Genomic DNA, 27,142 nt, shown 5'->3' with positions numbered 1-27,142 from the left:
AACAGAGAAATCGAAAAGTCGGAAAATGAAAAAATTAATCGAAAAATCGAGAAATAAAAAATTGAAAAATCACAAAAAAATCCAAATATTCCAAAACTGACACATGAAAAAATCGGAAACTTGAAAAGTCGAAAAATTGAAAATTTAAAAAATCTAAAAAAGTGAGAAAACAAACCTGAAAAATTGAAAAATCGAAAAAATGAAAAATCGAAAAAATGAAAAATCGGGAAATTGAGAAGTACTCAGAAATGAGCAATTCAAACAAAACTGAAAAATCGAAAAGTTTAAAAGTCAAAGAACCGAGAAATCGAACAATACAAAATTTAGAAACGCCAAAAATTGAAAAATCGAAAAACAAAAAAATTAAAAAATTGAAAAGTCGAAAAATTGAAAAATCGCTCAAAACTGAAATATCGGAAAACTGAGAAATCGGAATGTCGAAAAATCGAAAAATCAAGTAATCGAGTAATTGAAAATTTAAAAACCGCAAAAAAATTTAAAGATCGAAAAATTGAAGATTGGACAAATTGAAAAATCGTAAACCGAAACATCAGAAAATTGCAAAACCAAAAAATTAAAAAATTGAGAAATCGAAAATTTGATAAATTCAGAAATTGAAGAATCAAAAAAATGCAGAATCAAAAAACCGAAATATCGAAAAATTGACTAACAGAAAAACGGAAAATTGACAAACTGACAAATTTAAAAATCGAGAAACTGAGAAATCGAAAAATTGAAGAATTAAAAATCTAAAAAATCGCAAAAAAAATGAGAAATCGAATGTTGAAATATCCTAGAATCTGTTGGGGGTGGGGGGAGGGGGGGGGGGACATAGACGGGTAAATCATTCGATTTTGCAATGTCAAAGTTAAATTGTAAAATTTTATAAAAAAATTTGATTTTCTTCCAGAAATCGAGATGCCTAGGGTAAAAACTCAACAACGATTCATAAACCAGAACCGCAGGAAAAAATTTATAAAATTTAAATAACATTTACCTACCACTGTAAAATTTGGATATGACGTCATTCCATTGTTGGTGCGCATGATCAGACAACTTTTGTTTTAGTGTTTTACCATCTACATGAAATTCGTAACATACATACATAAACAATCGACCCAATAGTCTAATCTAGTCTAATAAAAATCGACACAGACGACGGACAGACAGACAGACAGACAGAAACGGCTGACCTATTTTTTTCTAGTCTAGGGGCCGATGGACTCGATTACAATACTTCCATAGCACACGCTCGGGAAAGCAAAACCGTTTGGAAAATATGTTTTGTAATAATATCCTTCCACTAGGATATTTCAAGCATCCTGACAAACTAAAAAAGTTATAATTTCTCTATTACGCTGTGTCCAGATTTCCAGCACTAGTATTTCTAATCTGCGCGCTTTTTCCTTTGCCGGCGCCGCAAATATTTACTGATTATTATTACCCTCATTTTCGCCCGTCGTAATCCAATTCCTATCGGCGTCAACCCTCCACCACCACCTTCTCTTACCTCCTAACCTATAAACGCCAACAAATGTAATTTTTCGCACTCCCTTTTCCAGATGTAACCGAATTATCTTCCCTCGTTAGTTATTTGGAATACCACGTGGAGCGCGCCGGCAGTGTTCTGGTGCGGCAGCTGAAGCGCCGCGACGCTTTGCGTCGTCAACAAGACGCACACTCTGACGTCATCACCGGCCAACTTCTAAAACGTGAGTACTAAAATCAATACCAGTCGAATCCTGCCAGGTTGAAGCTCTTGCGCCTGTCCCGCCATCCTTGTCCTTCCGCCTCCGAAGGACAAAGACGCAAGCCCTCAGCCTTCGACTTTGCCTCTTCGGCTCGCCACATCTGATAAATCCGTCGCCGAGTGCAGTTCGTATATAGCGATGAGTACGTGCAGAACATGTCCTCATGAGCGGGTTCTTCAGCTCTATTAAGAATAAGGCTGCGTATGCTGGTTCGATGGTACAGAGAGGGAGCGGTGAGTGTTAGGTAGTAAATTTCGCGGAGGCTCCGAGGGGCGCCTTTAATTTGGCCGCAGCCAGCGGGACACCAAAATCAACACATTCTTGTTTGTTGTCGAGTAATCGGGCCGTAATTTTTCGCACGAGCGGGGGCGGCGTAATTATGCTACGTTAATTATACCGGTGGAAGAGGGGAAGCGCCACGGATTTACCGAAGTTTGCAGTTGCAGGATGTCATAGGCGCGGACTCTATTAGTACAAGTAGTAAAGTACAAACGGAAAAATCTCGACTTTTTTTGCAGGAAAATGCAAAGTTTGTTAATTTCATTTAATGGTAATTATATTTTCTGCGGCCGTACTAAAAGCAGGTCTTTTAAAGGGTGCTTTATTAAGTTAAAAAGGGCAAGTTATGAGAAAGCGCATTAAAAGGTTTGGCGCTGACAAATGATACACAATTGTCAAAATAATTTCATTCTTTGTGGGTATATTTTGACCCATTTTAGGACTTACTATTCTTGAATGAATTGTAGTAAAGTGAAGCTAAATACAATTATGAAGTTCATAGTTGGCACAATTTCATAAATATGTAATCAAGTCCCTCGTTAGAGTAGGTATGTAGGGCTCTAGTACAAGGACTCAGTTTTTTTAATGCTAAATATCTAAAATTTGCAAGTTAATTTCATGTACCTATATCTTGTTTTCACAGCATTTTATCAAACTAAAACTAAACTATCGATTACGATGAAGAACATTAACAAAAGTTTATCACTGGCAAATCACACGCAATTACAGAACTTTGATTATAGTTATTTTATGGAACGCTTTATCATCGAACAATTTGTCCTGACCGTCGACGGATTTTATATTATAAGCTTTTTATAACTGTTAGAGTTCATATCAACTGGATTTATAGACAATAAACGTAAAACTGCTGTTCAGTTGTAAAATTTACATGAATTGTTCATTTTCATAGTGTTGGATCAGAAGCAAAACACTAGTGAAAATTGTATACAATTAATAAACTTTCACTCCTTCAGGCAATTTATTAACCATAATGTTAATCTCTTAAATAATGAATAAAAAATATTTTAAAGTTTTCTTCTTTCTTTTTTTCTTTATATAAGATTTGTTTTCCCTTCGTTTGTTTTAATTGCTTAATAAAGTTATTTTACAAATTAGGAAGACTTTTCTTCCCTAAACGTGTTTTCCTCAATTTTAATCTCTCCCTGATGGAAAAATTGCTATAAGGTGGTTTCCTCGCCCCTGAAGTACATAACTTACCCAACTTTTTCGAAAATTTATAAAATTTGATTTTGCGAATTTATTTTTTCATGACAACCCCTATTGTAAAATAAAAGTAGATAAACTATTTGTATGTTTCATAGCAAGGACACTACATCAATTTCATTCATTTTTTACTTCCCGAACGTAAGCTAAGGAAGTATACCTAGTAATCGAGTCCATCGGACGAATTGCCACTTTTATGGTTTCTCGACCTTTCATGCCCCTTCAGTACGAAGAAAGTAGTTTCGCGTAAACTTATCATAAGCATGGTAAATTTTTGATCAAAATTTATGACGTCACCCCAAAATTTTGCTGAATAAATCCTATCTAAAATGTACAAAATATGGTGAGTCTCTTCTTGCGATTTATCACTCCATTCATATTTTTTGGATTTGCATATACTCAAAAAAATTAATGAATGCGTAAATTTATTTTATTGATTTAATCAGAAACTACAAAACCGAACGCTTTGAAATCTTGGCGATGTTTTAAAGTTATCATAGGCATGGAAAATTTTTGATCAAAATGTGTTTGCTCATCCCCCCTAAAAAATTGATGACGCTACCCCAAAATTTTGCTGAAAAAAATGCTATCTGAAATGTGTAAAGAATGATATGTCTATACTTGTGATTTATCACTGCATTAATATTTTTTAGATTTGCTTATACGGGGTGTCTGAAAAAAATTAATGATTGAGTCAATTTATTTTATTGATTAAATCAAGAATTGCAAAACTGAATATGTACTTTGAAATCTTGCAGACGTTTTAAAGTCACTGCGTAAGCGTGATAAATTGTTAATAAAAAAAAAATTCTTTGAAGGTACCTCATTTGCCAAAATCAGTCTTATCTTGGCAGCTACTAGCCCCGCCCGCCCACCCTCTTTTCTCTTAGAGGGTATGCCATTTGCCAAAATCAGTTTTATCGTAACAGGTACTAACCCTCTAAAAAAAGAAAAAGTGAGCGGGTGGGGCTAGTACTTGCCAAAATAAGACTGATTTTGGCAAATGATGTACTCTCTAAGAAAATAAAGGGCGGGTGGGCGGGCTTGTCAAGATAAAACTGATATTGCCAAATGGCATGCATACCCTCAAAGAAAATAAAGGGTGGGTGGGTGGGGGCAATACTTGCCAAGATAAGACTGATTTTGCCTTCTACCCTTCATTTTCGTAGAGGGTATGTCATTTGGCAAAATCAGTCTTATTTTAGCAGGTGCTAGTCCTCTAAGAAAATAAAGGGCGGGTGGGCGGGGCTAGCGCTTGCCAAGATAAGACTGATATTGCCAAATAACATACCCTCTAAGAGAATGAAAGGCGGGTGGGCGGGGCTAGCGCTTGCCAAGATAAGACTGATATTGCCAAATAACATACCCTCTAAGAGAATGAAGGGCGGGCGGGTGGGGCCAATACTTACCAAAATCAGTCTTACCTTAGCAGATACTAGCCCCGCCCACCCACCCTCTCTTTTCTTAGAGAATATGTCATTTGCGGAAATCAGTTTTATCTTAGCATGGGCTAGGCCCGCCCACCCACCCTCTCTTTTTTTAGGAGGTGTGTGATTTGCCAAAATTAGTTTTATCTTACCAGCGGTATCTGTTTATTTCCCCCAAAAAATTGATGACGTTATCTCAAAATTTTGCCGGATAAATTTTACCCAAAATGTGCAAAATATGATGAGTTTTTACTTGTGATTCATCATAGCATTCATATTTTTTATTGATCAAATTAAGAATGAGTCACCCCATTTTCCCCAAAATGTGAAAATACAATATGTCTTTATTTAATAAGAATTATAATAATGATATTCAGAACATTTTTTTTATTGTAACTTGTTAGTCTATTTTGAGGATCAAAACAATTCAGATCAAACTAATTTCTACATGACATGATAGGTATAAACATAAACACTTTCAAGTTGTTTTTCTTATCGAGGATAACCTAAGAACGTACAGTAATGGAGTTCATTGCTCAATTTGGTATTTTCAAATTTTCTCGATATTTCATAAGCAGTGTTGGGGACAGATACTTTTAAAAGTATCTAGAGACAGATTGTTTTCGATTTTTTCGAAATGTATCTAGACCGTGATCTAGATACAGATACAAGAAAACAGATACTTTTTGAAGCTTTGGCGAATAAAATAACTGAAAACATGTTTATGTATTTTTTTATGTATTGTTTAATGATTTTTTTAAAATTAACAACATTTCGAACGTAATTGTCACCTAAATTAATTCTTCTTGGTGTCAGAATTTGGTTTCCGCTACTAAACACCCGTTCCACAGGTGCAGAAAAAGGAATTGTGGTATTAAGTTTAAAAAATAAACATTTTATCTTGTCTTTTTTCCTGCAAATAGGCCATCGTTTCGCTGTTTGATGTGTCGCAAATTGTGCAATATTTATTACGTACGCTTAAAAAGAATATTTTTTTGTTTTTATTCCCACACTACAGTGTCCAAATTGTGTTTGAGTATATCTAATAATTATCTCCAGCACTAAAATTAATATTTCAAAAGAATACGGGAAATGATTATTCTGTGCTGAAGGTCTGTTGTCGGCAAACTGTCATAAATTATTATTTTTCAATATCGGCTTACGATGTTTTTATGAGCATGTCCGGTAATCGTCTATCCCGGTGCGGCAGGTATATACATTTTAGGAAGAATAGCTGGTTCCGTTTAAGGCAAAATAAGTACAATTTCTTAGAAAGGTATTTAAACCTCTTATAGGATCAAAGGCTGCCTGGCTGGCCGGAATCACCAGAGTGCAACTTTAAATTTTCAGATTTTTGTTGAAAGTCATTTTATTTTAATCTCGTTTCACGATTTCTGAGAATATATCACGATAAATTATTCTACCGAGGGTTGTAATAATATTAATTTTATTGCCCAAGATTTACCTTAAACATAATCGGCACATTCTAGGGCAAAACGCACCTGCCAAGCCCGACTCGCGTTAGATCCAACAATGAAAAAGTGATGAAATAACACATGTGGCAACAGGAAATGATGCTACATTTGTCTGAAAAATAAAGCTATAAAACAGTAACAAATATGCGATTTATGCGAGAGAAATGTATGTATTGAACATTCGATTAGTCGATTACAGAACTAATTTGTGCTAATTGAAAAAATTAATCATTATGTAACACGCAATTATTATTTTCTAAAAATAATAGCATACCTTAAACAAATATTTTTACTGTTAAAATTACTCTTATTTAATAACACAAATACAACCAGCGGCCCTACCGGACCCGGGTTGCTCAGGTACACAGATAAAATGCATTGCCCCGACAAGTGTAAAACGCAGTGAATAGTGAATTGTGGTTTATGGTTTTTAAAACACCATCTTACCATGGTTTAGACTTATTACCCTTCAGGATTATATTTATATAGATGTATAAGTACTGAAAGCTATAATGTAGGAAATGATGGTATTTAAAATATGAAAATTTCCATGACAGAACACTATTAGTGGACCTCTTACCTCTATTTTTGTTTATGTGACCAAAATCACCAACATGAAGTATCAAAAATTACTACTAGTATAACTCAATTAATAACTACTGAAAAAAAAAGTGAAATAAAAAATGTATCTGTATCTGCGTAATTAATTTTGTAAATAGATATAGATATTTTGTGCTTAAATTCGATTTTATCTAGATACAGATACTAGATACCCAAAAATGTATCTAGATACCTTATTTAGATACAAGTATCTAGATACTGCCCAACAGTGTTCATAAGGCCGTAGCTAGGGGGAGGCTAGGGGATGCTCCCCTAGATCTAGACAAGTTATAATTAACCGAATGTGAACTACAGCATCCAAAAACCAAATAAAATGTAGTGTTTTATTCAATAAACGGAAGTCAGAGCAATAAACAAGTCTGGACCGTCGGCATTGTCATCCGGTTATTGCAATTCGTAGAAAACATGTTTTAGTTTAGTTTGTGTTTCACCGTCACGTCTACAGGTTGATAAGTGTTATGGCTATTTGTCTTAAATTACAAGTACTATACAGGCTGTTCATTTTATCTGTTCACGCCTAACAATTTTTGCACAGGCAACATAAAATGTAATACAAAAAAAACATCACATCACGTTTCCGACAGCGAAGGAAAGTACTGTCTAAACTCTTTAGATCAACTTTTTTTGCACTCGTAATGCGCTGTGGCAACTTTTCTTTTATGCTGTGACTAGTACATATTATCCATGTTGATGGCGTCATCACAAATTTTTTATTGATCAAAATAAAAACGAGACAATTATCTCATTTTCTGGAAAACGTGAGAAAACGCACGTCTTTATGTGTATAATAATGGTAAAATAAGAATTATAATGTTCATAACATTTTGTTCGATTGTGGTTTAATTAATAATAATTTTAGTCCTCTGTTTTGAGAAGACAAACTCATTCAAATCAATACAGGAATATGTATTTTCCAATTAATATTTGTTTTTTTTTAATATATAGCATTTTCTTTGAACAACAGGATAGTTACACATATGGTTAATTTCTTGTTGGGAAAAGAAGACTTCGTATATTAAGAAAAAAATGGACCAAATCTAAGCCCCGCCCACCCACCCCTTCTCAATTGTGATGAATGCTTTATTCATCGTAAGCTGAAGGGCGGAGTTTAGTTGCAAAATGCTTATTTCTCTACAAGAAATTACCATATGAAATATGTTTTTAAAAGGGTAGCATTTTCTAGAGAAATAATATGTTAAAATTAAACTCCGCCCGTCGTCTGATTAGGAATGAAAAACTCATCACAATTATGATTGGGGCAGGTAGGTGGGGCTTAATCTTTGTTGTTTTTTTTTTTAATATATAGAATTTTCTTTCAAGAACAGGATAGTTAAACATATGGTCAGTTTCTTCACTGTAAAAAATTGTATGGAAATTTTACCCCAAAAATAGGAGGCAACTTAGGTAATTAACTAATTTTACTTCCCGCGGTGTAAAATTACATTTTAGGGTAAAATGAAAAGTACAACTCCCGTGTAAATTTACTTAACAAGGTAAAATTACACATTCCGTTCTACCTTATAGGGTAGGTAATTTTAATAATTCAGGGAAAATTACATAATATAATCCTTTATTGATTACAAATAAACTACTGCATAGTAGAGGTGAATACCTTTGTTTTTACTGCAAAAAAAAAACAAAACTTACCTAAGACAAAATATGATCACTTACTTTTATCAGAGTAGACTGTGCAATGTTATTGTCCACTTAATTTTAACACTTGTTAGTATCCTTTTTGTGTTTATGCTGAAAAGAACAATATACTTATGGTTTTACCTATAACCAAATTGATATAACCAACGACAGCAATACGAGTTTGATTGTTTCAGCACATGTATTTCCAGTGCGTGTGTTTAGAAGTAGATACACCTGTCAAATATAAATAAAAAAAACATTAATACATACATTAACTTATTTAAATGTTAAAAAATTCACTACTGATGTAGGTAATTGTAGAAAAGTTGCTATTATAAACTTCCATACCTAAAATACTTGTCTTACAATATAAAGTTTGTATGTATGCTAAATTAGGGTTTAGAGGACCATTCAGAGTCATCAAACTCATCTACAACAATACAAATTTGAACATTTACAACATTCTTAACTGATGTTCATGCAATATGTATCTACTACCATTAATGAGATTATTAAACTCTGTAGCGCAGTTTTTTGACAAAAAGTCAAAACTCTATTTTACAAATTGCACAAGGATACATTTAAAAAAAAAAGAATCGAAAATTGTTACCTAAAAACATAAATATTAATTTTCTTTATTCTTACCTTGCGAGAATCTGCATCTGAATTTGTTACAGTGTTCGTACTAACTTAACTGCAAATTTTCACCTATGATTTTCAAACATCACTTTATTCATTCCTCTAGTCTCGCTCACGATGTTGCAACCTTCAATTTTTGGTATTTAAACAAATATCTGCCTCTTCTTTAAAAATAACTTTTAAAAATGTGTTACACAATGGAGCCCGGAGAGCACTTTACTATATGAGTATGAAAAATTTGTTGCAAGTGAATTCACTTCTCACTTCATGTACTGAGTTGTATACAATCCATTTCTTAGAATTGCTCACGAAGTTTTTCTGTAGCTGTGTACCTATTTAAATAAAACGTGTGCAACATAACCTAAAACAAACACAATATTACCAAACGTATGAAGTAACAAATGTAATGTGACATCCTAAAATTATCAACATAAATAATGAATAATGCCATGAACAATTCGTGCAAATATGGTATACATTTCAACAAATTGAGGACTTACCCCCAAATAATCCGTCACACAATCAAATTTTACGAAGCGTTTATGTATCGCGTCAAATGAGTAAGTACAGTTTCATTCAAGAAATATTAGGCAGTTGTCATTTACTAATGTAATAACTTGTAAAATGTGCTTTATTTAGATAACCTTAATTTACTGACAGTAGTGTTATATTAATAATATCAAAGACATCGTTTGACAAAATAGATTTTTGAAAAGTGTCAAAATGACAGTTAAAGCTTGCATCACATATGATTTGTCATAAATGATAGAATGACATTGCCCAATATTTTTTGAATAAAACTGTACCTAATCTTGGTATACTCTTGGTTACGTCTACATGCAATAATAGCAAAATGTATAGTTTAATCAATCACCCAGATTTGAGTAATTTTGAAATTCATTGTAATAAATTTACACGAAATCAGGTGTAATATGGCATGAAAGTATTAGATATCTCTAAAAATAGGGTATAAATACACAGGGGTTGAAAAATACTTCAAGAAAAAGTAAATTTACACATAATAAGGGCGTGAAATTTAAAAATTTATTTTGCTTCAAAAGTAAGATAAAATCACTTCTTTAATATGTGTAATCATTACATTTACGTACAGTAAAATTACGTTTTTTTTAGTGTTGTTGAAAAAAGAAGACTTCGTATATTAAGAAAAAAATGGACCAAATATAAGCCCCGCCCGCCCACCCCTTGTCAATTGTGATGAATGCTTTATTCATCGTGAGCTGAAGTTGCAAAATGCTCATTTCTCTACAAGAAATTACCATATGAAATATGTTTTTAAAAGGGTACAATTAAACTCCACCCCTCGTCTGATTAGGAATGAAAAACTCATCACAATTGAGATCGAAGCGGGTGGGTGGGGCTTAGTCTTTGTTTCAAGTCAAACTATTATTCAACAATTTCGGACTGTACTCCTAATCAAAGTCACATAGAATAAGGTGTACTTTTTCTCGAAAAACTGAAGAAATGAAAAACTGAAAAACCTAAAACTTGAAAATTCGTGAAATTTCAAATCGAAAAACTGAAACGTCCAAAAGTTGGAAAATCGGAAAACTGGAAAATTTAAAAATGAAACGCCAAGAGATATCGTATAATTAAAGGAAAAAAACGGAAAATTGAAAAATTGCAAATTGAAAAACTGGAGAAACGAAAAATTGAAAAAAAGTGAAATTGAAAAAACAAAAAATTATAACATCCGAACATTGAAAAATTGCAAAAATAAAAAAAATAAAAAACTGAAGCGAAAAATTGCCAATGGAAAAATTAAAAATTGAAAACTCGAGAAACTCAAATCGAAAAATTGCAAAATCTAGAAATTGAATTGAAAAGTTGAAAAATTGAAAGATTAAATTTAAACTTCAAAACTGGAAAAAATGAAGGAACAAAAAAATGAAAAATTGAAGTATATGCAATTCTAATAAGATATCACTCATAACAACCATACACATCAAAATACCAGCTTCTCTGTTATCAAGGACATTAAACAAACGCATTTTTCTAAGAAACCATAAACTCAGAACAGAAAATTTACGTTTGCTTCTTAGAATTTTATAACTAAAGAAAGAACGAGATTTTCCGAATACAGAAAAATTGGTTACTTTCACCTCCTGAATTACAGTCCAACAAATTTAGCTTCTTCAAAAAATTATAAAATCAAACTAAGTGCAGGGGTGCAGGTAAACCAGTCACAGAGGAAAAAAATTGGTCGAAAGTTACTTCGACAGAACTTCCTTCAGCCCTGAAAAATTATAAAATTTTATTCTAAGATTTTTTTCTAATGTCTATAAAGTAACAAAAAATAATGCATTGATAAACCACAATGTCTTGCACATTTAAGATGGGATGTATTGGAGAAAACTGCAAAATGTTGTTACTCAATTTGATTTTTTTTTAATCTGGATGGCCAGGATAAAAACTGACCACAGATTCATGACCAACAAGTAGATGAATATGTTATTTTATTAAATTTAATTAGGAGTAACATTTATTCGGCCAAATTGTAAGATGACATCAACAATTTTGGGGATTTACCATGTTTCCGATAACCTTCGGTTTTGCAATTTAAAAGTTAATTTGAAAAATATTGTTACATAATTTTGATTTTTTTCCAAAAATTTAGGTGTTTAGGGTTAAAAACTTAACATGGATTTATAAACCACAAGTGCAGGAATATGTAATCATTTTTTGGTAGGGGATAAAAGAAAAACATCAAAAAATTGAATAAATGAAAAATTCCCAAAACTTAAATATTGAAAAATTGAAAACTGAAAAAATACTGAAATCAAAAAATCGAAAAGCTGAAAAATTTTAAAGTGGAAAAACTGATATGTCGAGAAATCGAAAATTCGAAAAATCGAAAAACCGAATTAAAAAAATTTAAAATCGGACAACTGAAAAACGAAAAATGTATAATTTAAAGAGTCTAAAAATTGAAAAACTGATGAATCAAAAAAATGAGAAATCAAGAAACTGAAAAATAAAAACATCGAAAAATTGGAAAAACGGAAAATGGAAAAGCCGAAAAGTCGGAAAAACAAAAAATCAAGTAGCTAACAATCGAGAAATCGAAAAATTGGTACGCCGAAAAATTGAAAAATCGAGAAATCGAAATACCAAAAAATTGAAAAACTGAAAAGTTAAAAAATTGAAAACTCGAAAAATAGAAATATCCCAAAATTGAAGCATCGAAAATTGGAAAAATTGAAAAATGGGAAATTCAAAAAACTAACTACGGTCCAACAAATTCCGCTTATTTGAAAAATTATACAATTTTATTTTGAGGTTTTTTTCTAATAACGCCTATAAAATAACAAAAATAATCCACTGATAAACCACAACGTTTTGAACATGGGACGTATCGGAGAAAATTTGCAAAATTCCAGAGCATTCGTTTTTGTAATTTCAAAATTAAATTGCAAAATATTATTCAATCTGATTTTTTTTTAATTTGGATTGCCCGGATAAAAACTGAACACAGATTCATGACCAACAAGTGAGGGAGTAAGTTATTTTATTAAATTATAAGATCATTAATTTTTTTGCCAAAAATCTGGATGTTTAGGGTAAAAACTCAACACGGTTTCATTAACCACAACTGTAGTAGTACATTATTCCATAAAATTTTTCGTATTCTAACTAACATCGAGAAAACATGAAAGTAGCCGTTCGTCAAGTTACAATTAAAGATCAAAATATTGAATAATAAAAATTATAATAATGACAGACAACATCAAGGCAATCACAATTAGACGAGTATGTTATTTTCTAAAATACAAGGTGTTCAAAAAATGCGCACCAATTCTATGACACGTTGTTTAGAACCGTTTATGGAGCAGAGAAAAAATAATTTAAAAAGTTTTTTTGTCCAAGGGTGGAAGAAACAGCTCTTCAAAATTTAATTTTTCTAACAGTGGCTAGTTTTTCAAGTTTTTTGATCTATTTATCTAAATCTATATTTTGTTTTTGTAAGTGAACGTCAAATTGACGTAGAAATTTGTTTAATGATTTTTCTCGAACTTCGACTACCGTCGAGTTGATGCGCTCTATTTTTTAAACACCCTGTATGTATGGCATGTACTAAGCAAAATTTTGAGATGACATCATGAAATGGATCCAGTAGTTTCGGAGATTATTTGTCTAACAAAAATTGATACAACCGACAAACGGAAACTGTGGACATTATTTTTTCGTAGTTAGTAGTTATATAGTGGGGGTTCTAGACCAGGTCAAATGAGGTCAAACTGGTCCAGCTCCCCCATTACTTTTCATCGAGCGGTCATTGACCTTTCATTTGTTGTCGAGCTTGTCGGTGCACGTGGCTGACCTTGCCAGCTGGTCCAGCTCCCCCATTACTTTTCATCGGGCGATCATTGACCTAGTCGTTGCTCGACCTTGGTCGTTTATTGCCCTCGTTCATCTCGAGATCTATCCCCTCTTTTCGTTTAGGTCGGGGAGGGATCTCGGACGCAATCTCGCATCCCCACTTCCGTTTTATACTTGTATAAAAGTCGATGGATTCGTGTGTAAGAATTAATTAGTTTTTTGAATTCAATTATTTAACACTTAGAAATGTCATCTTTCATTTCTACCTTGAATAAAGAGTCTCACTTGCAAGCTTTTGTGAGTGCGAAAACTTTAGAAGAAAATAAAAAATTTTTAACAAAAAATTTTAGTAAACTGTCTACAAAGTACGGTGACAAGATATTTGTGCAACTTGAAGAGTCTAGAACGATACTTCCACAGAGATTTACCGAAAAATTCACCGACTCAGTGATCAGCGATCTGAACCAGAAGATCGTGAACGGCTTGAAATTGTACTTGGTAAATAGAGGTCCGATCGGTCGAACCATCAATATCGAATTTATCGAAGAATGAAGAAGGCATTGGTTCATGTGGAAAACAAATCAAGTGCAGTTAGACTGCTTCGTCGTAGATTAGAATTACATTTAAAACGAATTAGTTATTTAAAAGAAGCAATTAAAATGTATGAAATAAGAACTAAATTGAATAATCTTAAGCTGTAATAGAAATTATAATAAATATTATTTAATTCGTTCGGTGTATTATTTTCCCCAGTCTCATGTAAAAAATATTTGATTGCAAACTGTCATGAATAACAGACGTGTTTGTTTCGACAAAGTTCCGGTTATTTTCTTAATAAATGATAAAGAAAGCCGAATTAATACTTGGTTATACGATGTTAAAAGATTTCAAATGAATGTGGAACGTTTCGAATTGCAAATAAAGCCCTTAATCGAAAAAATGATGGAGAAGAAGCGAAAATTTAGAGAAACAATCGAAAAATTGGATTCAGAATTGAAAATTATTCAGCAAAGAAAATCAGTTAAATAACTGTGCACATTGCGGTTAAACCACTGCGTCGTAAATTAGATTTAAATTTAAAACTTATTAGTTTCTTAAAATGTATAAAATACGAACTAGTTTGTATAATCTTAAGCTGTAATTGAAATTATAATAAATATTGTTTATTTCGTTTGGTGTATTATTTTCCCCAGTCTCATCTAAAATTATTTAATTGGGAATAACAGCAACGAATAAAAGCCGTGTTTGCTCCGACAAAACTCCTGTTATTTTCTTAATAAATAAATGTTCATCAGCAACTTTCTGCCGATTTAAGCTTATTTGTCCGTGATTATTAGAATAAAATCTCAAATGTCAGAAGGCGAGTGTGTTGTTAAAAATTAAAAAAATTGTTACTTACGACATTGAAAACAGGCAATAAAATCATCCGTTCTCCCTCGAAAACATTCAAATACACGCACACTTCACAGAAGCCACCATTTAGTTCAACAAAACCACCTTTTTCCCAAATCTTTTCACGGTAAAATTCATAAACCGAAACACGCCGCCCGTCATTATTACAACACAGAATGAAATAACGCGATGCTGTTTCAGCAAATTCTTACGGAACTGGACGCTTTTGTCGCAATAGACAGGGACGTATTCGGAAATATTAAAAAAAAGAATTATCGCTTGAGGGTGATAAAGGGCAGAAAGTTTGTTAAAAAAATAAAAATGCATCCCTATAAACTAATGACACATTTGTGTAAAAATAAATGTGGGTTGGAGGTGCAATAATTGTTTAAATATAAAAAAAAAATGTTTTACTCGAAGACGGTAAGAGATACGAGGTTCGTGCAAAGAACAAAAAAGTTCCTAAAATACGAAACACATGCACCTGTGTCGACGGTTTTTAGTTTGAGTTTAGCATTTCGGAGAAAAGGGCAAAAGTTTGTGGTGACCAAACGGAATTAGTTAAAAATTTGTTTTTTGTGTCAAAATATTTTTGGATGAATAATCAATAGGTCCATGTAATTAAATATGTGAAAATTTGAGTTTGGGGCGCAACAATTTTTGTCAAAAAAGGTTGTCAAAATTCGAAAAAAAGTTTTCCTTGAGCAGTAGGAAAGTAAATTAGAAGTTTTGGTGAAAAAAAAAAATTAAAAAATTCAAAGAATCCAAAGAAAAATTAAAACAAAAAAAATCTCAAAAAAAAAATCCAAATTTTGAAAAGTTTGTTTTTCCACAAAATCAAATGCATATTCATGAAGTACTATCTAATCGTGTGTAAAAATGATTATGACTCATAGGTGTATCTACCGTTTAAATAGAAAAAATTTTTGTTACTCGAAAATGGTAAGAGATAGGAGGTTCGTGTATAGAGCAAAAAAGATTGACAAAAACAAATAATATCGACAGCCGTCGACGGTTTTTCGCTAACTTTTGACATGACTGTGAAAAGGGCAAAAGTTTGTGGCGCCCAAACGGTAAAACTTAAAAAATATATTTTTGTACCAAAATATTTCTGAGTGAACAGTCTATAGGTCCACTTAGCAAAATAAATATTTTTTGCTACCGTTTAGTAGTAATAACGAAAAAACGTCATAGTTCGTAAGCGGTAAGAGGTAGCATGTCGGCTCAGGGGAACGGGGAAAAGCTAAAAAAATTAAGCCATATGTTGAGCAAAAAAAATTTTCAAAAAAGTTGAAAATAAGGGAGAAAAGGGCAAAAGTTTCTAGTGTCCAAATGGTAAGAGATAGAATATCGGTTGTATACATCAAAACCTTCTTCTGGAACGAACGCATAAGTCTGCTCAAAAAAATCGATTCTGTCCACATCGACCTAGATACAGGAGCCATTTCTAGTTTTTTCGAGGTCGCTACGTAAAAATTTTTTCAGGTCGAAAAAAAGACCATCGAAAAAGGATTCGAATAAGCCCAACATGCAACACTTAAAAAAAAAAAAAAAAAAAAAAAAAAAAAAAAAAGCGAAATAGGTTGTTCTTTATATGTATTGTTATATGACTACTACCATCACAACTAAATATACTAAGACATTAAAAAAAAAAATTTCAAGTTAACCAAAAACGGCTTTTTGTTGAATTTTATATGAAAACAACAAAACATCATTAAAAAACGAAAATCAAAAACCTATAAACAATCATCAAAAATCACTGCTGTGGTGGTAGATCGTGATGAGTCATATCGTGCTGCTGGACAAATAATTTAAAACATATTAAATAACTTATTGTTGTATTAAATCGTAGTACTGATGCTGTTAAATAAATATGTTAAAGGACATTAAATAAAACTATTAATAATAACTAATTGTTTTATTGAATCATACATTTGTTTGAGTATTGTATTTACTAAAATAACTGAAACAAATTAGTACTAAATAAAGTAACAGACAAAATACGATTGCAAAAATAATTGCTCCTACTGAAGTAAATATCCATATCCATGGTTTTGCCAAACAATATTCTGTAACATTTGCACCTGTAGAATTCTTGTATCCACTATAATCGTTAAAGATGGTGTAATTCGGCGACTTGCATCGAGTGTTGTCTTTGAAGACTAATTCTAGCCGATATTGCAGTTGGTTCGAGGAAGATACATTTTTTGAATAAAACATATGTAGTTGTTCATGCCCATTTTTAATTTCTAACATTTTTCTAACAGTACATTCTTTACTACTATCAATAGTTTGTAGATAGACATCAGTAACATTGCTATCAGTCAATAAATAAAAATCTTTCTGAATTAGAATGGTTGATAGAACAAGTGTGCAGTTTAAGCCGAACATTGTTTGGATGAAATGAATAGTTTGTTGTTGCGGAATTCTATATATATAGCAACAACCATCACCACCACCATTAACGAGCAGCCAGGTCCCAACATCCCACTATTACAGTCATTATCGTGAATATGACAAAAAATGAAGCAAACCATACACGATCGTTTCTTAAACAAAAATCAATGACCTCCTTTGAACTGCGACTGTTCTTAGTATTTTCTATTATTAACCAATTGGAAAATTGGTGATTTTCTTCTTCCGTTTTTATCTTGTACGTCAAATGATTCTGCATTGTTATATTTTTCGCATAGAAGAGATGATAACTGGTTTCGATTAGATTGATCGGAGTCATTTTTTCCCAAAATTCTTTTTCGTACGTCTGAATATACAGCAGACTTATATTTGAAGTGGTGTAAATATACAAGTTGTTTTCAACAAGCACACTTAATAGTATTAATACATTGCTAGGCAGAAACATCTTAGACTTATCTTCTTGTACACAGACACAAATACTTAGTTGTGGTCGTTGATATTTGTAGGGAAGAAGTTTTTAGAGGTGGTAAATGATGGTGTGGTAAATAATGGTGGTGGGGTGATAGCGATAGAAATAACAAATTATTGTTTTCTTATATATTTGTTAAATGTCGCATGGTAGGCGTTTAAGGCTGTTCTATCTAAAAACAGGGATCTATCTAACTTTGGGACATAGGTCCCTGAGAATTCGTTGTCCCAGTTTTCCACTTGCGGTGGTGTTGGTGGTGGTTGGCTGAACCACTTTGATGGTGGTGGGGGTGGTGTAGATGGTCTTGGAAGTGCATTCTCCCAGAGTTTTCGCTCCCTTTCCCAGGCATCCCGGTGGCATTTGAAAATATGCTTTCTCAGCCTATTCTCTAAAAGCCTGTGGCTGACATCATAGGGGCAGATAACAAATTTCTCTATACAAAAAAAAAAAAAATTAAATACTACAAAAAAAAAATATATATAAGCTTACCCATTTCTGTCGTTAATTAATTTTTATGATATGTACTTGTAGAACACTTATTAATCTGTTCTTTTGTGTGATCTTTAATTTATACACTATATTAATCCCCACCCCTACTTTTTTCCCTCCTTCAGTTGCTTTCATCATGTTTCATTTTTCGCTGACTTGAATTTATTTCTTACGACCACGTTTTCAACTACGACTTGCAAGTTGTAACTTGCAAATTAATTCTCATATAAACAAGAAACTAGTCAACGGGAAATAGTAGTGTTTCTTTTTTTCTGCTGTGGTGAGCAAGTTTCACGACAAAAAATGAAATCACAAGAATCAGTGACGGCTATATGTAAAAACTCTCTTAAGCTAATTCATGAATACATAAGTAAAATCAAAACAATCGAAGAAACTAAACATTTTTTAGTTTATATCAATACCAGTATTAGAATAATTAGAAAAGCACTCAAATGTAAAATCCATCGAGAAAATATGTTGGAAAACGCAAATTCCTTAGAAACAAGTTTGGCGTATTTGAAATTTTATCGCCTAAAGCTTTTAAATAAGAAAAAACAATTATCTATAAAAACTGGTGAAGGCTATATTAAAACAGTCAAATTTAAACCGGTGACTAATGTAACATGGCAGGATGTCGAATCCTGTTTTCAACAACGAATTCGTACAGGATTTATAAGTAACCACCACATTAAAGATCCTCTTCAGTTTTTTCAACAATCTTTTAAATGCTTTATGTTTAGAATTAAAAAAGAACGGAAAAACTCAATGCTTAAGGTAAATGTAATTTTTTCGGCAAATTTTATTCAACCGCACTCTGGTGAAACAGACATTAAAACATTTTCAACAAAAAATCAGCACATTGATCAATACACAAATTTAAAGGAATGGTACGAAGAAAACGTCATTGATAAAATCATGAAAAAATTAGAGGAATTTGCAGAAAAGGATTCCGGTTGGGCGTTGTATGAAATTTTAGGATTGAAAATTAACATAAATAAATACGACCCAATTAAATTCGGCTATTCAACTTTTGTATCCACACCAGATTTTATAAAAAAAAAACATGCAATAATTAATGTACAAAATAATGATGAATATTGTTTTCTTTGGGCCATAGTTTCGGCTTTATTTCCTACCGATAAACATTCAGACCGAAAATCATCGTATCCTCATTTCAAAAATGTGTTGAAATATGATAATTTAGACTTTCCAATCACAATTAAAGACATTCAAAAATTTGAGGAACTCAACAATCTTGCCATTAATTTATACTGCATCGAGAAGAAAAAAATTTTACCTTGTCGTTTAAGCACTAGATTTTCAAATTCTTATAAAGCAATTAATTTGCTTATGCTACCCGCTGAAAGACAAATACAAAATACTAATAACAGTAATGATAACTTTGAAGATCAACAATTGCTCTATCATTTCGTATGGATCAAAAATTTGTCAGCTCTTTTAGCTACGCAACTTTCCCTCCATAAATGTAAATTTCATATATGCGAAAGATGCTTAAACCATTTCACCACAGAGGAATTGCTCCAAAAACATAAAACTTCATGCCAGAGTATTAATAAATATTCCATAAGACTGCCAACAGAAAACGAAAATTACTTGTATTTTCAAAATTATAGACATCAAGAAAAAGTACCTTTTACTATTTATGCAGATCTCGAGAGTATTCTTCTTGATTGTACCAAACAGCATATGTCCACCACGAATAAGACCGAAACTTATCAAAAACATATTGCGCACAGCATTGCTTACTATTTTCACTGCTCATATGATAATTCATTTTCTAAATTTCGTTTGTATCGAGGTAAAAATTGCATTCAATGGTTCGTTCAGGAGTTACATCGAATGGCTCATTTTTGCAACGATAAATTTCAGAACGTTATTTCTATGGAAACATTAACTACGGAAGAACGTGAGCAGTTTGAATCCTCCCAAATATGTCATATATGTAAAAAAGGATTTTCGGAAAAGAACACAAAAGTACGCGATCATAGTCATTTAACTGGAATGTATAGAGGCGCTGCCCATCAAAGTTGTAATTTAAATTATAAAGATATTTGTGTTATACCCGTGGTCTTTCATAATATGAGCGGATATGATGCCCATTTTTTTATTAAAGAACTTTCAAATTCAATAAAAGGTGATATTAAGTTACTTCCCATTAACAAAGAAAGATATATCTCGTTTACTAAATTTGTCGAAGACACGAAAGTTAGTTTACGGTTTATTGATTCTTTCAGATTTATGCCACATAGTTTAGACAAACTTTCCTCCAATTTAGATAATTCTCAGAAAATTATTACGTTGGCAAATTGTAATAATATGGAAGAATTTGATTTGTTAAACAGAAAGGGAGTTTTTCCTTACGATTATATAAACTCCTGGGAGAAACTACTTGAAACAAAATTGCCCGAAAAGGAGGATTTCTATAGTCGCTTATCCGATGAAAATATTAAATATGAAGATTATTCCCATGCTACCAATGTATGGAATACTTTTAATATTCATACATTAGGAGAATATTCTGATTTATATTTAAAAACTGATGTGCTTCTTCTAGCCGATGTATTTGAAGCTTTTCGAACTACTTGTTTAAATACTTATCAACTTGATCCGTTGCATTATTATACTGCTCCGGGCCTAACATTTGATGCTATGTTAAAAACAACAGAAATTAAACTAGAACTTTTAACGGATATAGATAAAGTTCTATTTGTAGAAAGAGGTATTAGAGGTGGAGTTTCGCAGTGTTCCAATAGATATGGTAAAGCCAATAACAAATACATGCCAAAAGAAGAATATGATCCTTCGAAAGATAGTACCTATTTAATGTATTTTGATGTTAACAACCTTTACGGAGCGGCAATGTCTCAATACTTACCGTATGGAAAATTTGAGTTTGTAGAAAATTTCAATATAGCTGATATCTTAGATACCCCAGAAAATTCAGCAATCGGTTATATTATTGAATGCGATTTAGATTATCCAATAGATTTACATGAAATTCATAGTGATTTACCATTAGCTCCAGAGCATATGATACCGCCCATTTCAAGATCTAAACTTAAGAAGTTATTGTTGACTTTATATCCCAAGAAAAATTATATTATTCATTATCGGAATTTAAAAATGTATACAAAATTTGGTATGAAAATAAAATGTGTACATCGTGTTATGAAATTCAAACAATCTGCGTGGTTAAAGGAATATATAGATTTAAATACAAAACTTAGGCAGCAAGCAAAGAACGATTTTGAAAAAGATTTTTTTAAATTAATGATTAATGCTATTTATGGTAAATGCATGGAAAATGTAAGAAAACATCGCGATATTCGATTGGTTAGTAAATGGGAGGGAAGATGGGGAGTTCGTTCTCTTATATCTAAACCAAATTTTCACAGTTCTGTTGTATTTGACGATGATTCAGCAATAATCGAAATGAGTAAATTAGAAGTATTTTTGAATAAACCAATTTATGTTGGTTTTTGCATTTTAGATATTTCTAAAACTTTTCTCTATGAATTTCATTATGACTATATTAAAAAAACATTTAAAAATAATGCTAAGTTACTTTATACCGACACTGACAGCCTAATTTATGAATTTCACGTAGACGATATATACAAATATATTAAGAAAGACTCACATCGATTTGATACTTCTGACTATGATTTATATAATATTTATGATATAGAACTGAAAAATAAGAAAGTACCAGGTTTAATGAAAGATGAAAATAACGGTAAGATTATGCTAGAATTTGTGGGTCTCAGATCTAAAATGTACGCATATAGAATTGCAAGTGACGATTTCAATAAAAAATTAGTTAAAAAATCCAAAGGTAGTACAAAAGCATCACTTAAAACAATAACGTTTGAAAATTACAAAGAATGTTTATTTAATAATCGAAGTTACGAAAAATCACAAAGACTCATCAAGTCCAAACATCATACTGTTTACACAGTAAAACAAGAAAAAGTAGTTCTCAGCCCAAGTGATGATAAAAGGATTGTCACAAGATTTGCAACGGATACGAAACCTTGGGGATATCATATTTCGCACGTAAGTTAAAAAAAGTGGGGATTGCCATATATAAGCAATTAAATTTCACAGATGATTTATTCGATGTTGGTTATTTCATTATTACAACAATGTCTGACTTGAGACAATTTGTTGATTTACAAGCATTTTGTGCATCCGAAAATGTGTACAAAACATATCTTAAAGCCGCTGCGAGTGATCGAACGAAATTAAATTTATTCCTTCATCTCATCGATAAAAAAGATTTTATTGTACCGGACGAAGTGTTTAAATGGATTGCCGAAAGTGAAAGTGACTTTTATACACTTGACATTTGTATTCTGCTACAAAGAAAGCAATGTGTCGATGGTTACATTGATGCATTTCTACCTGTATGCGAAAGAGACCAAATTGAAAATTTAAATTATGCTGCTTTGGAGTTTTTGATGACCACCAACTATTTGGACAATACTCTAACGTATAAATGTTTTATTTATAAATTATTGAGTGATAATCGCTGGCAGAATCTTGGAGATATATTCTATCCTGTTGAGAATATCCGGAAAAATTATCGAAGGATCGACCAGTGCGTGGATGAATTTATGTGTCGGGCTGCGTATTTGGCAAACCATAAAGCGCTCAGTACTTTCTATGAGTCTTTAGAAATAATAAATTACGATTCTTTCGCATTTCAACCTTCTCAAAATCAGGAGCACCGAAGAATTTTCAACTGGATCAAAAAGAACATTGTCAAAGGAGAAGCCAATCCTGAAATACCATTAGGATGGACTGAGGGACCGGATTCAACAAAATGGCCCTCGATTAAGTTAGATGATTATAAGAAAACTTTACATGTAATTTCTGGTAGCCATGAATAAAACACACAGAAATGGGTTATATGTAGTTTTATTTACCCCCAAACATAATAATAATACAATAACAGGTTAAATTATTTACAACACTCTGACGACATCTTGTGCAGGGATGTATTTTACCATTCGGTCGTGAAGAATAAGACAGTAGGCTGTAGTGTCTGCAGGAATACCAGAGATCGTCTCAAACCACAAAGTGATTGTAACGGGGCCTCTCTTCAAAGCTTCCGTTTGTTTAGAACAGTCGATTACTATTATAGGCGTCTTTTCTTTAAATTCATCCTTATCGAATAATGGTTCGCTGGTTTGTTTGGATAAGAACGATGTCTGGAATTCTTTAAACATATCATAGAGAATTGCATACCGATTATTTGTGAAATCAACATTCAGGTTGTCGTAGGGATACATGGTATCATTAAGGTACAATTTTACATCTCTCAGATTACAATGATCAAACTGACTGTAGTTTTTCTTCAATTGGTTTTTTCTTCCTTGCTGTAATGCAAAAAGTATGTACTGAGGTTTTTCTAAGGAAGTTTTAATAGTCCAAGTATTTGTTATCGATTGTACTGGTGGAGCAAATTCATGTAATTCTTTACTTCTAAACATAATATCCAATTCCCTGTTGCTTCTTACAATATCGATTAATGCGATCCTTTCGGCATCGGACACGGACAAGTGATGCATTTTCCAGCATATTTTACTAAGTTGTACTTTAATTTTGTATTTATCATTTGAGGAAATTAAAGCATTCACATCGGTATTAGAACGAACCAAAACAAGCTCCTGTCTTACATTCAAAATGGTCTTTTTAAAATCTTCACAAAAACCAAAAATCATTTTTAATGGAATCGAAACTTCAAAAGTTCCATTTTCCTTAATTATATTCGAATCTTTTTTGGGAAACCATCCAGCATTCTCTAGAGCTACGCTTTCATTACTGTTATACGTTACATATCCTTTCATGGTAGACGCTAACCCAGGATTTCTAATACTATCCACAACGACTCCAGCAATTTCATATCTTATTTGATTAAACATCAGAAGAACGCCATTATTTACAAATTTGATTTCTGGTTTCTGTACAATTTCGTCGATTTCATTCTTCACAATAACCTTACCCTCTATATGCAATGTACTCAAATGTGGAAAAGTGTATAAATCTTGATGTTCAATAGGAATTCTTATTTCATCATCGTAGTTAAATGAACTGTTAGAATAAGGTAGGTGTGTATGTCTTTCTCCATAATAAATTGAATGATCATAGGCAGCTTTTTCGCTTACGTTTAATATTTCAAAATTCATTGCTGATTTATATATTCAATAAAAATATTATTTCAAGACCGTTAATCCTAGAGATTCAAGAAATTTACGATTGCCTAAAGTTAAACGTTTGACCCTTCTCAAAGGACTGACTGATCTCTTTTTCATTGCCCTACTTATATATACCGAATTTCGGTTTTTTAGATTTTCATTAAATATAATACCCATCACGTGACCTTCTTAAGATGCAACCGTACACCTACCTCTTCACCTCTGAAACTAACAATATTACCTTCTTGATCTGTTATTTTAACGATTATTTCATCTATTTGTTTCGTATTAATTGGTAGATATATCACATTTAATGGTCGTTCCACTATTTTGTAACCGGGTGGTACTGTTGGAAAAAATTGATGGATAACGTGAACGGGACTTCCGTTCTTGTATGAACCAGTTACTATATTGCAATAAACGCAAAGAGCATTTACCTTTAAAATTTTTGCTGGAAAATCTGATATATGAGTTTTATGCGCTTTCAGAATGGTATCCTTAAATCCCAATAAATTCCCTAACGAATCCTTTCTTGAAAAATTTATATCAAGAGTACATTTAACTTCCGATTTTAAAGTATTATTATTTCCTCTAATTATTAAGCTTGGTGTTAACATTTTAAATTTCTTTATTCTATTTCCGTGTTTGTCAATTTCGTATTGAAAATAATGTTCCATATAGTTTTTGATTTCTTTATTTAAATACGACTCAATGTCTTCTATCTCGTAAGAACCCTCGGGAATTTCTATGTAATGCTCTTTTTTGTCTGGTGTAAAAAAATAAAATTTGTTGTTATTGCTATCGATATTTGGAAAAGAATTCCAAGTAACCAAACTTTCTAATCCTAAAGCATAGTTATAATCTTCCAAGATAATTGGTGGATAGTATCTGCTCGAAAGTACAGAACTGTTTCCATCCAATGAGAATACGTTGGACATCGTGCAACTTACTTCGACGACACTAACAGTTCAACTAAAACGCTCGAATTTCAAACAATTTTATTTGTAGCAGTTATATAGGAATCTTAAACACAAATGTCCACAATTAATACTATTAAAAGTCTGTAAAGATTCATAATTATATACTATATTACAGAAACCGTTGCTTTGTAAATATTTGATCAGTTCAAGAGGTGGTCTCAAATCTCCATAACTATCAAAGTATATAACTTCGTTTCGAGTTTTTTTATAAGCTGTCCAATGTGTTCCAGGACCTTCCTTATTGTCTAAATTTAATATACCACACTCATTAAGGCGTACTTTATTTGGAAGTGAATTTTTCATAAAAACTCCTCTGAAGCGGGGAATTTTCAAACGCTTTACATATTTGTAAATGTCGATGTTGGTGAGAGCATGTTTTGGAATATTTATCGGGAGTTCTTTTGAAATTTTGATGGAGCTAAAAAAAGACCATATCCTCTTTTATATGGTTTCAAATATAATCCACTTCCTGACTTTCCTACAGCTATCGACTCCATTTTCTGATTGTGTCGTTGATTTTCTTTCAACTGTTCTTTAGCTGATTTAGCATCGTTAACAGCTTTTGCAATGGTTGCTGCGCCACCACCTAGAGATCCCAGAGCGCCTAAAGCGGCAAATATTGGTAGTAGAGGTAAAAATCCACCACTTTTCGGTATGGGTATTATACGTCTGTGACGAACAGGTCTCACTCTCTTTTTTCCTTTTGATGATTTTACTGCTCTCATGGCCACTTTTACAGCATCGTTCATATTCTTAAATTTCTTATTTTTTAAAGCAAGTCTGGCGGAATTTCTTAAATCATTAAAATTCAAGACTTTTCCACGTTTGCTAGTTTGTCTTTTGACTCGACAACCCATACCGAGTTTTATTTTAGCTTTCATCGCAGCCGCAACACCTAAAGCAGCAGCTTTTTCGCCCAAAGAAGCGTCCGAAGAACGTAGTCTAAGTTTCGCTTTATCTAACAGAACTTTATCGGCCTTATGTCGATTTTCCAAATCTTTATGTTCACCATAAGCTATATCGTGAAATTTGCAAGCTTCATCTAATTGATTCCGGCCTTTGTCTCCTCTTGCTAATCGTTTTTCTAATTTAGTTCCTGGTCCACAAAAGTTATAACCGGGAATATGAAGTTCAAACGGTAATTTATTAATAACCGAATTTACGATCCCACGTCCACAATATCTCTTTCTGTAGGTCTCAATCCGACGACTGTTCCTTTTTCGCTTCGTAATCTTCATTTATACTCAAACTTTCGGATCAGCTAAACTACTAACGGAAACGTAGAAAAATTTAGTATTTATACCCCCCCACATGTCAGTTTCTTAATCAGATGTCGAAATGCGTTTGACACCTCAAAACCTCAAATTGCCGATAAATAATAACGATATCAAAATTAATAGTGGGAATAAAAGACATGGGGATCTTTTACCGTCTACAGTAAGATGTATTATTGTCGGACCGTCTAACTGCGGAAAGACTAATGTTATGATAGGTTTAATCGAACATCCAAATGGTTTAAGATTTGAAAATGTCTATGTGTATTCTAAATCTCTTTTCCAACCAAAATATCAATATTTGGAAAATCTTCTAAAACCTATTAAAGGTATAAATTTTTATAGTTTCAGCAATTTCGACAATAACAACATACCACCACCGCACAAAGCTAAAACTAATTCTGTCTTTATTTTTGACGATGTGGCATGTGACAAGCAAAATTTAATGAAAGAATATTTTAGCATGGGACGACACAGAAATATAGATTGTTTTTATTTATGTCAAACCTACAC

At 32.3% G+C, this 27,142-nt stretch overlaps 1 protein-coding gene across 2 annotated transcripts in view; it reads left to right on the top strand.

The window, feature by feature from the left end:
- The window catches only part of LOC135141274 (uncharacterized protein), a 68,753-nt gene that overhangs the window by 17,622 nt on the left and 23,989 nt on the right, over window positions 1-27,142 (top strand). Inside the window, exon 2 of one of the 2 annotated variants that reach the window (XM_064072228.1) lies at window positions 1,563-1,712. In XM_064072228.1, the coding sequence (XP_063928298.1) occupies window positions 1,563-1,712 (150 nt within the window). Of the gene's footprint in view, window positions 1-1,562; window positions 1,713-1,742; window positions 1,985-27,142 lie in introns of those variants that run through there. The other variant, XM_064072239.1, reaches the window with a different exon arrangement.

The sequence above is a fragment of the Zophobas morio genome, unplaced genomic scaffold (assembly GCF_036711695.1).
Source record: "Zophobas morio isolate AGI-343-1 ecotype UQ-CSIRO unplaced genomic scaffold, CSIRO_AGI_Zmor_V1 ptg000004l, whole genome shotgun sequence".
In the NCBI taxonomy this organism is placed as follows: Eukaryota; Metazoa; Arthropoda; class Insecta; order Coleoptera; family Tenebrionidae; genus Zophobas; species Zophobas morio.
Note: the sequence above shows the minus strand (reverse complement) of the source record. Positions and strands in the feature narration are given on the sequence as shown.